This window comes from Felis catus, chromosome A1 (assembly GCF_018350175.1).
Source record: "Felis catus isolate Fca126 chromosome A1, F.catus_Fca126_mat1.0, whole genome shotgun sequence".
Classification (NCBI taxonomy): Eukaryota; Metazoa; Chordata; class Mammalia; order Carnivora; family Felidae; genus Felis; species Felis catus.
This window is the reverse complement of record NC_058368.1, coordinates 177,851,951-177,868,793: the sequence shown is the minus strand read 5'-3', so window position 1 is coordinate 177,868,793 and position 16,843 is coordinate 177,851,951. Positions and strand designations below refer to the sequence as shown.

At 36.7% G+C, this 16,843-nt stretch overlaps 1 protein-coding gene across 9 annotated transcripts in view; it reads left to right on the top strand.

Annotated features, from left to right (window-relative positions):
- Window positions 1-16,843, top strand: part of RANBP17 (RAN binding protein 17) — a 334,560-nt gene that overhangs the window by 234,391 nt on the left and 83,326 nt on the right. For all 9 annotated transcript variants that reach the window (XM_045035636.1, XM_045035616.1, XM_045035623.1 and 6 more), the window contains 4 exons: window positions 1,798-1,871; window positions 2,921-3,001; window positions 13,275-13,338; window positions 13,431-13,539. In XM_045035636.1, coding sequence (XP_044891571.1) covers window positions 1,798-1,871; window positions 2,921-3,001; window positions 13,275-13,338; window positions 13,431-13,539 — 328 coding nt within the window. The remainder of the gene's footprint in view (window positions 1-1,797; window positions 1,872-2,920; window positions 3,002-13,274; window positions 13,339-13,430; window positions 13,540-16,843) is intronic.

Here is a 16,843-nt window from a genome sequence, read left to right as displayed (position 1 = left end):
GAGGAGATGACTTTTGAATGGGAATCAAGGGGAGAGGAAAAAGAAAGCTAATTCAGGCAGAATGAGCAGTACACGAACTCCTAGAAATCTGAAATTGCGTGAGAAGCCTCAGTGATCCATCAGTATTTCATTGTGGCTTCGGATGGAGGGAAATGGTAGAAGATGAGGTATGTTGGGGCCAAGTTGTGAAGGGCCTTGTGTGCCATTAATCATGTCAATACAGGTTTTCTAAGGGACCCAATTTACTTCCATCCATAAGAGAGGGTTAGGATCATGCTGAGATAAGGGAAACTTCCCTTTCTACATACCATTCTTCCTTTGAGCCTTCTCTGTGCGTAAACATTTCTGATCTTTGAGGACTGGTGGTGACTAACTTCGCTGGGAGTTTTTCTCCCTAGCTCCCTCTTCCCCCTAAACATCTTACAAACACAGTGATGGCTTCAGTCCTATAAGAGATGAAGGCCTCCTCTCATGAGCAAAATCATAGATACAGTAATTGAAATGCTTTTCTGTAGGGCTCAGAAATTAGCAGAAGGGGCAACAGGAATGTGAATCTCAGTTTTCCTTTTTCTCTCCCCCACCTTTTCCTCTCTACCCTTCTTTCCTTCTCTTGCCCTCTCCACTTGCCCCCCACCTTTTCCTCTCTCTCCCACTGGCCTGAGCAGCTTCTGGTTATAGGACTTAGGATGAAAGCCCACAACACAAGCTTCTGCTTTGAATGGTATTTAAAATACAGATACGAGATCTCTGCAGTGAATCAGCCTTCCTCCCTTGTATAACCCTATAATACACCTTCATGACCTGTGGTAGTGTATGAAGCTGGTGTTCACATGTGAAAAGCAAAAGGCATAGGGAGTGAAAGCTAAGTTGCCATGCCATACCATAAGAAATAGGCGGAGCGGGAGAAAGTGAGAGAACACAATCACAGGGGATCAAATCACAGAAGAGAAATCCCATACAGCTGGTGTCTGGCAGGGATAACCTGGAATCACACCAGAGCATCAGGGAGTATGGAGGTGTCAACCCACCTCTCAGCTTTGCCAGGCTATTAGGGAATATTCCATTGGCTGCTGGTGGCATTTTCCCACTTGAAGTGGGATATGTTTATAAGCTCAATGTGGCTTAGGTTGGGACTGAAATGTTGCACCCCAAACTCTGCCACCAACACTCCCTAATTGGGAGCTTAATGGATTCCCCAGGCCCTGATGTATTCAACAGAGAATCTCTGAGCCTGGGATTTCCGTTTCAGCATGGAAAGTAAGACCTATCTCTATATTGGGGGGAGCTTAATTGAAAGATTTTTGAGGAGAATGTTTATAAATTCTTTAACTTCCTCTTATTTTTGAAGTCCTTATTTATAACTGCCTGACATAATCCTGAATTGTTTGATGGTTTGCTGATACCTGGCATAGATGGAAATTTTTTAAATGTTTTATTTATTGAGACACTCCACTTTTCAGCCCTTTGTATACATAACGCCCATCTTTGAGAAAGGGTTGGTTTACCAGTTTGAGAAAGAAAATTATGTGGTGTGCTGGGAATAAAATGAGTCTGTGAGTGTGGGTGTGTGTGGGTGGGTATGTATTTCAAAATGAGAGAGGTACTTCCTGGAAGAAAAAGAGAGTAAATTTTTAAAGTATAATTTTTTCTCTAAATCCTTCATTTGCTCTCCCTTCCGACACCCTACTTCACTGTGGATGCAGCAATCCTTTAAATCTTCCATTTGTTCAGTTTGAATAGTCTTTTGAAAATCTATGTTAATGATAAAGCTTTTAACAATGAAATGTTTTCATGCAGGTATATGCCCGTATGTCAGAAGTTTTAGGAATAACAGATGACAACCATGTTCTAGAAACATTCATGACGAAAATGTGAGTTCTTGGATTTTTCTTTTGTTGTGGTTGCTTTGAATGTAATGGATACTTTTGCTGTGTTTAGATCTCTTAATAAGTATTAATCTTTAATAAAAGACTTAAAAATTATGCGTTAATTCTTAGAATGGTAGCACTGTTCTTAATTGAAACTTAATTTCACATATTAAAAATTCACCACCCTAAAGACATTCTTATTTGTCAAGGAATCCATACCACTGCAGTATGCCCCATCAAAACGTGGTTTTAAGATGTTTATAGACTTTGACTCTTCAAGACAATTGGGCAGCATTTTTGCTTTTAATTAGAAAGAAAATACCCAATTTCAAAGAGCATCTGAAGAGATTATTGCAAACTGGAATCATTGGGAGGGGTTTGATTGCCTTAAGACAGGGCATTCATTGATTCCAGCAGGAACTTAATGGCTATCAAAAACCTACTCATGGAAAATTCCCTTAAATCATCCTTATAATTTGTTAGCAGAATTAACGAGTTTCTAGTCATAGACAGAATTTTGTACATGTAGTCTCAACTTGTATGCCTCCAGTTGGCAACCCACTACATCTGTGTAACAGACAGCACTGTGTTGCTTGCAGAGAACAAAGCTACACAAACAATCATGATCATAAGAAGTGAGCTTTGGGGCCACAAGTTTGATGGTTCATTTCTTGGCAGTAACTGTGAGCCTCTATTTGACTTCCTTTGTAACTCCTGCTGTCATTCCCTAATATGCTTGTTTTACATACAAACTTGATACTTCTTCTGTGAAACACTTAGACAGTTTTTTCAATGTACAAAACTAACTGTATGGAATTATGTACCATTTGGGGAGCAGTGTTCATTGTATATTGATAGGATATAATTTTGATTATGCCATTAAAAAAAGTAGAATAGAAAATGTTCTAGTGGTATTTAAACCTGTTTTTCAACTTCGTGAGATATTTCGGGTTTAGGTCATGTAACTTAACATACATATATGTGTATTTTCATGTTCTCCCTGTACAACCAAATACCTTACTTACAATTAAAAACTTTGTTTTCATATTTAGCGTTACAAATCTTAAATACTGGGGAAGATGTGAGCCTGTGATTTCAAGGACTCTTCAGTTCCTAAATGATCTTTCTGTTGGATATCCTTTTTACTGTATATCTAGTAATGTATAGAAACACCCCAACAGGTACATTCTATTGGCCAGGTGTTTTCCTTGCTTATAATGTTGCAGGTTTGTTGTTTTTTTTTTTTTAATAAAAAACCTTTCATTTAGCCTTATATTTAAATGTGTGTTTTTGAAAGCTTTATATTAGCTACCTACTGTCAAGTATTTATTCAGTCACAATTGAATTTATATGGATATATAGATTCCTAACTAGTTAAAGTTATGTTTATACCCATCCAGGTTAATAAGTGGATACATAAGAAAGTATACAACCGCATGTGTCTTAGTCTGTGATTTTTCATAATTTTTAGGGAGTTCTTATTTTAAAAGAAAGCATGTAACTAATTTTAAGAAGGTCGAAATGTTCTAAAAATATTACCTTATAAAAATTGAATTCCTGAGAGTAAATACTATAACTTCAGTATTCTTCAATTGAAAAAAATATTATTTTGATTAGTTAAGAGGCACAAAGGAGGAATAGGAAGAAAATTATATAAGTGTTTTTACCACTTCTTGGATTATTGCCGCCAACAAATCAACATCTTATTTACTCCAAAATAAGATTTCCCATTATGCATTAAATGTTTGGGTTTCTATCTTTAGCAGATTTCTTAAATCTAACTAGAATCATCCTTTCTCATTAAATTATAGTTGATACTATTGTCCTGTTTCTACCAATGAGAGAGAAGCGTGTAGATTGTCTTTTGTATGTTAGCTATCAAACATACAGGACTTGTGAAAAATAAGTGTTGGTTTAGTTAACCACCAAGATTAGCTGAAATTTAAATATGAGGACAGCATTCTGAAAATCAGTGGCATTGGGTAGAAATCTTTAATGTAGGCTCACTGCAGGAATATGTTTGTATTAGTTAAGTTTAAAATTGTGTTCCTTGGGAAACCATAAAAGATTTCCAAAGTATTAGACACCCACTTTTGTGCTGGAATTTAATATGCAACTTTTTATTGGAAAATAATCGTCCTTGTCTGGCAAAATCCACCATGCAATATTTCTGTTAGTAGGTATAATGCAATAAAGACAGGGAGGGCTATTTATCACTACAAATTTTGAGGATTTCAGGATTCTTTTTATTATTTTAATATATTTCTTTGATATTAAATCAGAAAAATGATAAATTACACCTGTCCAGGCTGTTTTTCCTTTTTACTGGAAAGTGATGTACAACCCAATTCCAGTGGTCATTTTGGCTTTTTAAGATATGTATTTTTTCTTATTAAAAAAAAAAACTCAACCTGTATTTTTTTTTTTAATAATAATGCTGAAATACTCTTTATTTCTAACATATGAAGTGGTTTATAAGTACTTCCTAGTCTTGCAAACTCTGGCCTTTTCACAATGAATTACTTTGAGAGCACGTTATCTGAAAAGAAGCCTGTGTTATTTTACAGCACGTATCTATTGTTTAGATTTACCCTGTTTTTTAGGTTGGAATTGAAATCTAATATAAAATTAATTTGATTTGTATTCTTTTTGGTATAATGTGCATAATGCCTAATTTATTTCTATCCAATATTTAAGTAAGATGCTTTTCCTATCACCTTATATCTCGTATATATTCTTTAATTCTAAAATTATAACCTTTTGTTTCATAAGATGTTTATTGCTTTTGAACACTTCTCGAAGTTAATAAAAAATCATATTTTCAGAAAACTTATTAGATAAAACTTAAAAGCTATAACATTTAAACCAAGGGATGCAAATGATTTCAACTTGGGTACATTGATTTATATTTTTTAACAATTATTTCAGGTTTCCATATTTAGAAATATATATTAGTTCAATTTGATTTCAGTGCTCAGTTATTTGAATTATAAATCATTATGTCCCTTCTAGCTGATCAGTCATGAAATATCTTTGAATTCATTTACATAATGGAATATGTGAGTGCTATATCTATTTCAGTGCAGTTGCTGGTTACCTAATGCATGTTTTGTTGTTTCCAATCGGTTTCTTTATTATAATATGTTTTTAAGTCCTGATTTTAAAGCAGTACATTATATTTGTGTTAAAAATCAGCTGGCACTCTTCGGCACTAGAAACACTTATGCAAGATAAAAATCATCACCAACTGGCCTCTATTAATGGAAACCTATTTATATATTAATATTCAAAATATCTGTGTTTAAAATACTAGTACGGAATAACTGAAAAGCATCTTACTATGAAGTTTTTAAATGTTCCTGATTACTTTCTAATGCATGTCTTTAGATATTTTTTGTTTTGTTTTTTCTGTTTTTATCATCTTCAGAGTGAATGCTACTCAGTGTTTGTTTATGGTTCACAAGGCCAGTCTATGAACTTTAGTGTTCTTGTATCTGACTGCTTGCTTGGAAATTGAAATCACAAAAGATCCTCATTTTTAGGAAGTGTAAACAGGCTCATGTTTACTTGCCTCAAGGCAGTAGTCTCAAACTTTAGGGATGATCAGAATCGCTAGAGTTCTTAGAATACAAATTGCCGGACCCCACCCCTAGAGTGTATGTTTTAGGAGGTGTTAGACAGGCCTGAGAATTTGCATTTTCAGCAAGTTTCCAGTGATGCTGGTGGCTTAGGGACCATGCTATGAGAACTTGTGCTTTAAGATAATTGGAAACTTGAACTGGATGTCCCAAATAAGAAAGTCAGGTATTTCTCTACAAGACTCTGTCTTCACTAGGGAAAGTCAGACTTGACATTTTTAGAGATAGGCTAGTTCCTTACATAATAATGTATATGAGGAGACAATTTCATTAAGTCCCCAGATTTTAACTGGAGAGTCTGTTGCATTTTACCCCAAAGTTTCTGTTTGCCAAATTTGAAGCTTTCCAAATTGGTAAGACTACTGTAATTTTAAAATCCAGTGGCCCTTTTGAGGGAAAGTTTATGTTTTCCTATCAGATTCGTTACATGAGGCATATATATTACACTCAGCAAATATATCTGAGTAACTTTTTAATATATTCTTTAACTTTCCAAGACTAAATTTCAAGAAATTCCAGATTCTAAATAGCTTTATTTAACATGCACAGAGTTGAAATGGCTCTGTCCTAGGGCAGTCTTCCACATCCAGGTCTCATACTTATGGATCCTTTTTCCTCTTTAAAATACTTCCCAGTCATGGGGCACCTGGGTGGCTCAGTAGGTTAAGCATCCAGCTTTAGTTCAGGTCATGATCTCACAGTTCATGATCTTGTGGTTCATGAGTTCGAGCCCCGTGTAAGGCTCTGTGATGACAGCTCAGAGCCTGGAGCCTGCTTTGAATTCTGTGTCTCCCTCTCCCTGCCCCTCCTGTGCTCGCGCTCTGTCTCTCTCCCTCAAAAATAAATAAACATGAAAAAAAAATAAAAAAGTAAAATAAAATACCTTCCAGTCATAAATTCTAGTTTCCAACCGGGGAAGGGATAAGATTTTTCAAGTGATTAGGACAAGGAAGTGGCTGGGAAGACTGGGGAGAGAAGGGTCATACAAAGCCATGAAATAAACTTATTTTAAATGCTGAGAAAGACGGAGGAAAGTGTTAAATTTCATCTAAAATTCTGTTTATTAATGAGTATTTCAAGTTTTTCTTCCCTTGAAGAATAATTGATCAATATTTCTACTTCAATTCATTGTTCACTCAAATTTATAGCAGTGACATGTCTCACTTTGGGTTTCAGGTAGATAATAATGAGAAAGGAAATTTCATTTTCTATTAGGCCCTCTATTGGTAGTTGTCCTTACTACATCATCTTCAAAGAAAACCCAAAATATCTTTAGCTTTTGAAAAACAGGCACCATAACAGGGTCCTACATTAATTCATGAATTTATCCAAATTCATTTTACCCTGTTGATACTGTTAACTACAATTCTTAGGATGAATAACTTCTCTGTACTATTGCAAAACCATCTTCATAATTCACAGGGCTCCACACAAAATGAAAATGTGAGGTGCCTTGTTCCTAAGCTGTTAAGAATTTCAGGGCACCTGGCTGCCTCAGTGCGTGGAGCACGTGACTCTTGATCTTAGGGTTGTAAATTCGAGCCCCATGTTAGGTGTAGAGATTTTTTAAAAATAAAATCTTAAAAAAACTTTTTTTTTCAAGACCTCACCAACACAGCATTGAAGCAAACACTGGCCCTTCTAAGCATAGAACACTGTATAAATGCATAGCATGGACATCTGCAAAGCTGGCCCGGGTTATTTGGTAAAGAAATAATTCCCTCCATTTGGCTTCAGACTAACCCTCTAACACTTTGAGACTATCTCCTTAGTTCCTGTACACCAGGATTTGGTGAACATAATTCCTATCTACATGCATCCTACATGTGTTTATCTATCGGTAGCTTATCTCCATTGTTTTCATGTTTACAAGCCAAAGAATCTCTTTCCTGTTCAGGCTACTTGATCCCTGTGATGATTTTCTTTTTCAGCCCCTCACCTCTTCTAGTTTCCTTTGTCTTTTCTTGCTTGTTTTTCATGGTGGTGGTGGTGGTGGTAGCTTTAGTGTAATACCCAGAACTGCATCCTTAATTTAGATTTAACACTGAGTAAGAATAAAATAATGATTTATTTTATATTACTGGCCTCTTTTTTCGGGGGGGGGGGGGAGAGAAAGAAAGAACCCAAGTAGGGGAGGGGCAGAGAGAGGAGGAATCCCAAGCAGGCTCTACGCTAATGCTGCAGAGCCTGAGGCAGGGCTTGAACTCACAAACCATGAGAACATGACCTGAGCTGAAATCAAGAGTTGGTCCCTTCCCCCCACCCCCCCCACCCCCCCGCCAAGCCACCCAGGAGCCCCTTACTGGCCTCTCTCAGTTTAGCAAATATTAATTAAGCATTTGCTAAGTACAGGGCAAAAGGACAAATGAGACACAGATCCTGCCCTCCCAGATTTTAAATTCTAATAGAATTGATCCTGATTCCAGACTGCCTTTCACATATTTTTCCTAAGAGCTCAAAGTCCATTGTTTTATTAACATAGTTTCTTTTTCCTTTTAAAATTTAACTCAAATAAGTTACATACTAATTTTCTGAAAATTTATTCATCAAAAATAATATGGGCATGTGACATTTTGATATGGTGGCTTTGAGGGAGTGCTTTTTATTCAAGGTCATTTAGATATAGCTTATGTACAAGCCATTAAATATACAACTAATGTGCAAACCATACATCCTTACCCTGTCACTGATCTTCCCTCCACCGGGGTACGAATCCTGAATGAGGTGGGGGTCAGGAAAGAGTAGAGGGTGAGAGATGAAACAAAGGTGTAGAACGAAATAAGGGTGAAGGATGGAAGTACAATTGGGTATGTCTGTTACAGGAAATATTTAGTAACAAACAGTAGTAATTCTGCTTTGTGAAACAGTATTAAAATGTATTGCTTTATTTCAGTGAATACCACCATCTCCAGATGGTTTTGAGAATGTTAAATAAAACTAGTTTCAGCATATATCCCTCAGGCGTACTTCTATTAACATTTCTCATCAAAAGAAATGTTGATTTATTTCTTTGTTTTCTGTCTCTATTATCCATGGAAAAGTCATCCCATAATTTATCTGCTCCATTTGTTTTTATACTAGAATCAAGTGTGAGAATCCTCTCTACTCCTTTTCTGTAACCCACTTATTCAGACCTTCACACAATTCTTTAGATTCCTGCTTCACAAGATTACCTTCCTCGAGTATTATTGTGATCTGATCATTTCTCTTCCCAAAAGCCCAGAATCACTTCCCCTTGCTTCTCGGGTCAAAGTAAAATTATTGATTAGAACATGAGTCCTTTAACAGTACTTGACTTACTGAGTTCTCGTAACTAATTTTCTGATCCACCTCTTAACCACTATTTGTACTTTATGCTCGGGCGAAGGAAATTTATTTTACCTTCCCCTTGACACCCTTAATTATCTTTACTGAATCACCACATATGCTGTTCTTTTCATTTGACCCATTGCAACTCTATTAGGTCTCTTAAATTTTCAAGTCTTGCTGAAGACTTGTTGAAGCTGTATTGAAACAGTTATGATCCTTTGTCATTGTATTAACTGAAAGAACATGAGTCATTTAATTTCTCTGAGGCTCAGTTACTTCATCTGTAGAAAGGGAATATTATCTATCTCTTGGGATTTTGTAAGGATTAAATAAAGTAATAAATATGTAACGATGTATCTTTGCTCAAGGAGCCATGCTGATCTTCCTACCGGTTTTAGTACATGTGCTGCCAGAAGCGAGCACTGTAACAATATATCTATGTTATCTAAGAAAATATGACACCTAATACTACTGATCCTGTCACACAGTAGGTGCTCACTGAATATTAATTCCTTTCATTTCCATTCCTATCGTCTTTATTTTTCTTGATGTTCCTGAACACCCAGTTCTTATCTGTATGTCCAAAGATGAGTATCACATAGCTTTGTATTGGCTAGTCCTCTCAGCTATCAGGCTGGAAGTTATTAGAGATTAGGAGTCTTTTTTTTTTTTCTTTCTCCTCTTCTATAGTTCACAATTTCACATAGTGGGCATGTGAACCTAATGTTACCCTTTAGTTAATTGACAAAGCCTTAACTCCTGTTCCTTATAAGTAATTAATAGTATTCCTTAAGATGCTTCATTTTGGTTATACATATTTGGATTTTTTTTAGTTTAGTAGTTTATGAACATAATCTCACTTTTGAAATAACGAAACTGATATTTCAGTCATTATACTTTGTACCTGTCATCTACCGATAGCAATTTCCAACATGTTTTTTCTTATCTGTGAACTTTCTTCTATCATTAGGATAATGTGTTTTTAACTCTGTCTGCAAAACCTATTTGTAAACATGTATGGCTTTTAAATAATTGCCTAGATCAGTGTATCATCTACCCTCTAGTGCTCAGCGAATGTCTTACACCTAATACACCAACTGCTTCTTTGATTTTAAAACAGAAATTGCTTCACACATTAACACTGCTGTAATAAGATATATAAACACCACAATTGGTGACGTTTTAAAACACCCTTTCTTTCTCAGCACATAAAATGATGATGTTTTTTCTAACCAGTGGCATTTTAGGTGTGATGAAATGTAGATACTCAGTGAAGTCTGGCTGCCATGAATTGAAGTCCTACTTGGTGCTGCCGTGCCCATCAGCTGCTATAGTGTGTAGTACTCCAGGAACTGAAAAAAACCAGTTCATTCTCAGCTTGGTTTTCCTCTTCTTCAGAGGTACAGATTTTCAAAATTTCCAACCATCCGTAGGATATACCATTTCTTTTGACTTTTTCCTTCCTTTCTTTGTCATCCTAGCTGTCAGTAAGACCTTGTTCCCCTTCCTCAGTGTTTTCATAAGTCTATATGGAAACAAGCGGAAATTTTCTAGGAATTGTGTTTAGTGAGTTGATATCAGCCAGGCTGTGGAGTCTGCTCAGTCCTGGATGTGATGAAGGTTCTTTAATAAATTGGTCCCTCCTAAAAGAACAGTTCCCCTGTTTTTTCTGGGACCTACTTCCAGTTTCCTTTGTATCTCAAGAAGCTAGTGATCTCTCTCAAATCACTGGCCTCTTTAAAATCAAATGGATGTGATGTAACCTGATGAAAGCTTATGGTTTAGAGTCACACTCTTACAGTTAGAGTCACACGTGTTCCATGTGTGACCTTCACGAAATTCTCTGACCCATTACTGTAGACTCCTCCTATTGGTCCTGTTACTGTCAGCCACCATTACTATGTTCACGGTTACGAGCTGTGTTGAGCAAGCCTCAGAAATCTAACCTAGTACTGCCACGGCATTAAAATGCTCCCACCCGGCTAAAGAGGAACAACTTATAAGAACCCTAGTCTCGTAGAGAAGAACAAGATGAAAGTAAAAAGATCGTAAAGATGATGTATCCATTTGCCCTTTAAAAGAAAAAAAAACATTATAGACTCTCTTAAGGGGTATAACTAGCTTTGAGTTGAATTCCTATAGAGGAATATAAATATTCAGATGAATTCTCATTTTTTTCTTAATTGAAAAAAAGTAAAAATTTATTCTTAATCATTTTTTTTTTGCTTTTGAATGTAATTAAGAGGCAGTGAGGCTGGCCTTGATGCAAAGTGCACAGATGCAATTCTGTAGAAAATGTGTCTTTGGCAGATGAGATACTTCCTGTGAGTGTTCTGTTTATTGCTACCATAAATATTCCATTGTCAAAACACGACTTGCTGTTTATTAGTAGCACTGACAGGAAGATTCCTATTAATTGCAGCATTCTTATTACCCATAGACCCTGTCACTTTTAACTTTGCAATTCCAAGAGAATTGTATTTGGTAATTACTTAAGATATTTCCTAGTTTATTGATCCCCACCCCTGTTTAACTGAGTAAAGTTTGAATGGCAGTTCTTCTGCTCACAGATTCACACAGGAAAAATCATCAAATCTCACCTTTTTTTTTTTAAGTTTATTTAGAGACAAAGCCAGCATGAGTGGGGGAGGAGCAGAGAGAGAGGGAGAAGAGAGAGAATCCCAAGCAGGCTGTGCACCATCAGCACAAAGTCCAATGTGGGGTTGGAACTCATGAAACTGTCAGATCATGACCTGAGCCGAAACTGCAGAGTCGAACATTTAACCAACTAAGCCACCCAGGCACCCCTCAAATTTCATTTTTATATGCAGAGAAAAACCTTTCTAGTTGTATTCTGATCTTCTTCATCTAAAGCAGAATTTCCTTAGATTTCTACTAACAGGTCTCATCGTTTGATAGAATTCAATAATTTTCTCTTCCTGGTTAGTCTCGTATGGGTCAGTCCTGATCTTGTTCCCCTTCAGCCTGCCAGAAAAACAGTGCATTGAGCACCCACTTGGCAGCAGTGCGCTGAGGAAAACGCATAGGTGCAGCCCCTGCCCTTAGAAAGTTTACCGTCTGACATGAAGGTGAACCAAATATACATGCTTACTATGCAACTGGGATGGTTGCTGTAGAGTCAGAGGGACTTGAATCTAAATTATACTGTTTGTCTTTTGGAAAGTTCTATTTAATCTTTTCGAATCTGTTTCCTCATCAGAAAAATAGAAGTGATGCTACCTACCTCATGGGATTGTGAGAGTCAGCCCTGCAGGTAGCAAACATTCTGTACACGTTCGTTCTCTGCATCTTTGTGTCTTCCTCCCTGATTTATAATTGCCAAAGACATTTGCATCATATGATCCTCACGACAGGCCTGTGGGATAGCTTGGGTGATAGGTTTCACCCTTGCTTGTTGGAGAGGGAAACTAAGGCTCAGAGTGGCCGAGTACAGTACTCAGACTCAGAACCAGCTGGTTGGATGGGGTAGTCAAGCCAGAAGCCCAGCCTTCCTGACTCATGTTCAATGTCTTCTCTACTCTTACACCCACACCTGAGGGACTAAGTATACTTAGGGTGTTTGTATACTAAATAGACGTTCTTAGAACCACATCAGCCCTTCTTTGATGGCAGCATTAACCAGAATTATTTAGACCTTGTGATAATGTTTATGGTTTTTCCCCTTTCTTCTCATTCTGAGCTGAACTGTTCAGGTGAAAATGTGGTACGGTAGAAGGAACGTGGCCTCTGTAGTCAAACCTCAGTTCGAATCTCAGCACTGTCAATCCATAGCTGTGTAATCTTGGGCAAGTAACTTAATTTCTCTGAACTTCTGTTTTCATATCTATGAGTTAGAAATAAATAATATTGGACAGTGTAATTGTGAAGCTAGGTGAATTAACAAATATAAGGTGTCTTACACCTACTAGAAATGTCGGGCTTGTCCTTCAATACTTGGTGACATGCATCAGCTACATCTTTCTAAGCATTCTCATCTTCATCTAAAGCAGAATTTCCTTAGATTTCTACTAACTGGGCTCATTGTTTCTTAGAATTGAATAATTTTCTCTTTCTGGGTAGTCTATTATAGGTCTTTTATAATTATTTTTTATGAAATAATATTAAGTGAAGAGAAGTTCTCAAGTTATATCCAAAATGTAGAAAGGGTCAGTTTTAATTTTCTACTATCAAGGCTTTAATAGTAAAGAAGTTTTTGTCTTAATTATAAAATTCATTTTTCCTTTCCATAACTAGAATATGTATAAGATAGGAAAAGTAATTGCACTGGTTAATAATGGATTATCATTCTTAACAGAATGAAAGACATTTCTGTAGGAATGCTCTTTAGAAATAATACTGATTCTTCGTAAATAGAAATTGATGCCATTAGTGTTATTTTGTGATTGATTATCTATTGATAAAACACTTATATTTCCCAAGATTCCTTAACTCCTATTACCTATATCCTTTTAAAAAAACTTGTGAAGATAGATGCTGTGAAATTCATGCTAAAAAACCACACGGTAAGTCTTACTTCCTCTAATTAATGACTAGAAATTTCTGGGTAGTTTAGGTAAAGCATTAATAACTTTGGATACTCTTTTGCTTTCATTAGAGTGAACACTTCCCCTTCCTTGGCATCAGTGACAGTTACAGTCTCAGTGACTTCAGGTGCCGAACAACCTTCTACACGGCCCTCACTCGCCTTCTGATGGTAGACCTAGGTAAGGTCAAGAATTTAAGCCTGATTAATAAGGGCTCGGTGACATACTTGGGCGAACAAAGGAGAATACTAGTGAGCACCACATTTAAGTTACTAGAATTTATCATCTTTGACAGTTTTCTACAACTCTCTATGATTTGAGCATCAAAAGACAAATCTTTGTATTTCAAGTGGTATTTTTCACTTCAAATAGGACCTGCATTAATTCTTTACTTCACAATGTATTTTCTGGGTATCCTTTGATCCATTACTTGTACTACTGTGAATCTAGGTAATAGTCTTAAATATGGAAGAGCGTTACACCAGAGATTTTCTTTGTAATGACACTTAATCTAGAAAAAAAAATGGAAACAATGCAAATATCCAATAGTAGGGAATTGTAAAATTATTGCACATCTACTTACTTGATGGAATAGTCTGTAGTCTTAAAATTGGGATTTGAAGATAATGCAATACATGAAATTTTATAACATTAAGTGAAAAAACCAGGTGTTAAACTGTGTAAATGATATGAGCATGCCTAGGGTGGGTGGGGAATGCATCCAAAAAAGACTTAAATTCTTTTAAAATGTTAAATATTGTTTTGGGCTAACTATAGGTAGCTTTTTCTCATTCCAGATTATTTGACATTTTCTTTAAGGCATCACTTTTGTAATGGGAAAAAATATAACTTACTTAAAAATTTTTTTCATTGAAAAGCTGAAGGTAGATAGTACCTTAGGATGGGCACTTAAGCCTCTGTGGTGACCATGTTATTCTGGATTCCCATCCCCACCGCCCCCCAGCCGTGTTTGAATACTGCAGGTTAAATTAATCAGTTTACAGATACGTGAAAGAGTTCAGTCAATGACAATATCATCCTTAAGATGATTACTGATCCTTAAGATCATCCTTAAGATATTACTGATGATATTTTTTTCATTCTTTCTCTTGCAATATATTGATTGATCCATCAACTTAAATATGAATTTTTTAAAATACGATCTTACAAAAGGTGAAAGGATAAATAATTTTATTTTGCACATAAAAGACATTGCACCTTGTCGTGGAAAGGTAACTAAACCCTTCTCTGTTCCACATCTGCATTATTTCCATGCATTTCAACAGAATAAATTACCAGAGAGACAAACAGCCAAAAGTTGAGAGAAATGCATCTAGAATGATTAAGGAGCTTGATGCAATTGATTTCTAAAGAAAGATTAAAAGAACCATGTATGTATAACTTGGCTAAGTGACAACCAGGGCTTGAGGCAAAGAGAACTGTCTATAAATATTTGAAGAGTGTAAACCAGGCATGCAAAACCCAATCATCTGCTACCTTAGGCAAGTGGGAGAGCTGAGTGACAGCTTTGCATACTGCACACTGGCCTGGGTTACCTCTTGGCTGCTGCATTGGAGCAAAGAGGAGCAGCCCAACTCTGTCATTGTTCTCAATGATCCTTTAGAGAGCACACTGTGCTGAGCTCTCAGGGCAAAACAGAGACCAGCCAGGTGTACAGGCCCCTGCCCTCAAGGAGCTTGCCCCCTTGCTTTCCTCCCAGTTGTCCCAGCATTAAAGAAGACTTTACAACCCTTGTCTAGACTTAATCTATTTCCTAAAGACTTAAAAATGCTCCTTTAATGACCCTGTCCGACAGTGAAAGAGGTGGGGAGACAAAAGCTAAAGAGAACGAGGTAGGGGCGCCTGGGTGGCGCAGTCGGTTAAGCGTCCGACTTCAGCCAGGTCACGATCTCGCTGTCCGGGAGTTCGAGCCCCGCGTCGGGCTCTGGGCTGATGGCTCAGAGCCTGGAGCCTGTTTCCGATTCTGTGTCTCCCTCTCTCTCTGCCCCTCCCCCATTCGTGCTCTGTCTCTCTCTGTCGCAAAAATAAATAAATGTTGAAAAAAAATTTTTAAAAATAAAAAAATAAAAAAAAAATAAAGAGAACGAGGTAGAGGAGATTTCCTGGAAATAGGTTCACGTCACGCACATTTTCAAGACCTAGAAATGGAGTAGGTCAGGATCCTTTCTCACATAGTCAATGTAGACAAAAGAACCTTCCATAAATTCACAGTAGCTTAAACAGCAGGATGGCACTGCCGACATTCACCGCCCCTCCCCCCACTTACCACTGCATTGATAATTGAGAGTCATGATGATGCCCAGAAAGACCCAGTGTTGCAGGCTGCCATCTTGAAGCCTACTTTTATTTAGTATCTCTCAGTGTAAACTGTGAGGTATGAGAAGCTGAAGTAAAATATCTAAACTTGAATAACTAAAAGAGGATTTTATTAGGTTTCTCAGGATTAGATTCCTTTGCATTATCTAACTCATAACAATATAAAGTATAAATTGATATTTTCTTAGCTCGAAGTGTTTTTTAAAAGTAAATATCCTTTTAGATTGCAAGCACTTTTTAGACCTCAGGGGAAATAGAGACAGACTATGTGGAAGGGCCTGGTACGTGGTAGGTGTTCCATACAAGTAAACTGAATCTGGCTATAGACAAAGTTAAAAACAATGGCAGCTACAGTCATGGAACTTTTACATTGTTTGAAAAGAAAGTCTTTGTTAGTGGTTTTCACTTTTTAAAATAATTGAAGGTATATTATAAGCATCAAGGGGTGATTTGTGGTATATGTTACCAGAGCTTCTGTTCCTTGTTAGGAATCAGAGTTGTTCTTCTTCCCAAAATACATATTGAGCTCCTTCAGGGCATGGACTTTGCCATTTTCACGTTTTCTAGTACCAGTCTCCTATTGCTACACTGTAGGTGTTCAGTAAATATTTAGTGGATGAATGACACAAAAGTGTACCATAACCAAGATGCCATCATCATAGTTCCTGGAATCAGCAATTCCTGCCAGGTTCTGTCTGGGAGTAGCTTTGATCATTGGCCTCTCCACAACAAAACAATTCAAGTGGCTGATTACTTTCACAAGTGATCAACTACACTTGACCACTCTTGTGCTTGATTAGTCACTTGTTGCTCTCTTTTTTTAAGTGTTACCACTTTATAGATGATCTTTTGATGAGTGTTGCTGAGCACAGTTTTGTTATTTTTTATTTTTTTATTTTATTTTATAATTTATTATTTGAAGCCGTGTCTCACAAACTAGGTTGACTGGAACGTTGCTCCCAGACTTCCTATATATGTGGCTTCCTAGTTTTCTGTTGTATTCAATGTCACGGAAACAAAGAAAACAGAGATGGTGCATTTGTCAAAAGAAGCACAGATCCATGTATTAAATGAAGTAAGTGAAAATATTAGGTAATGAGAATTCTCAAATTAAAGAAAAAGTACGGAAGGACTTTTTATACCACTG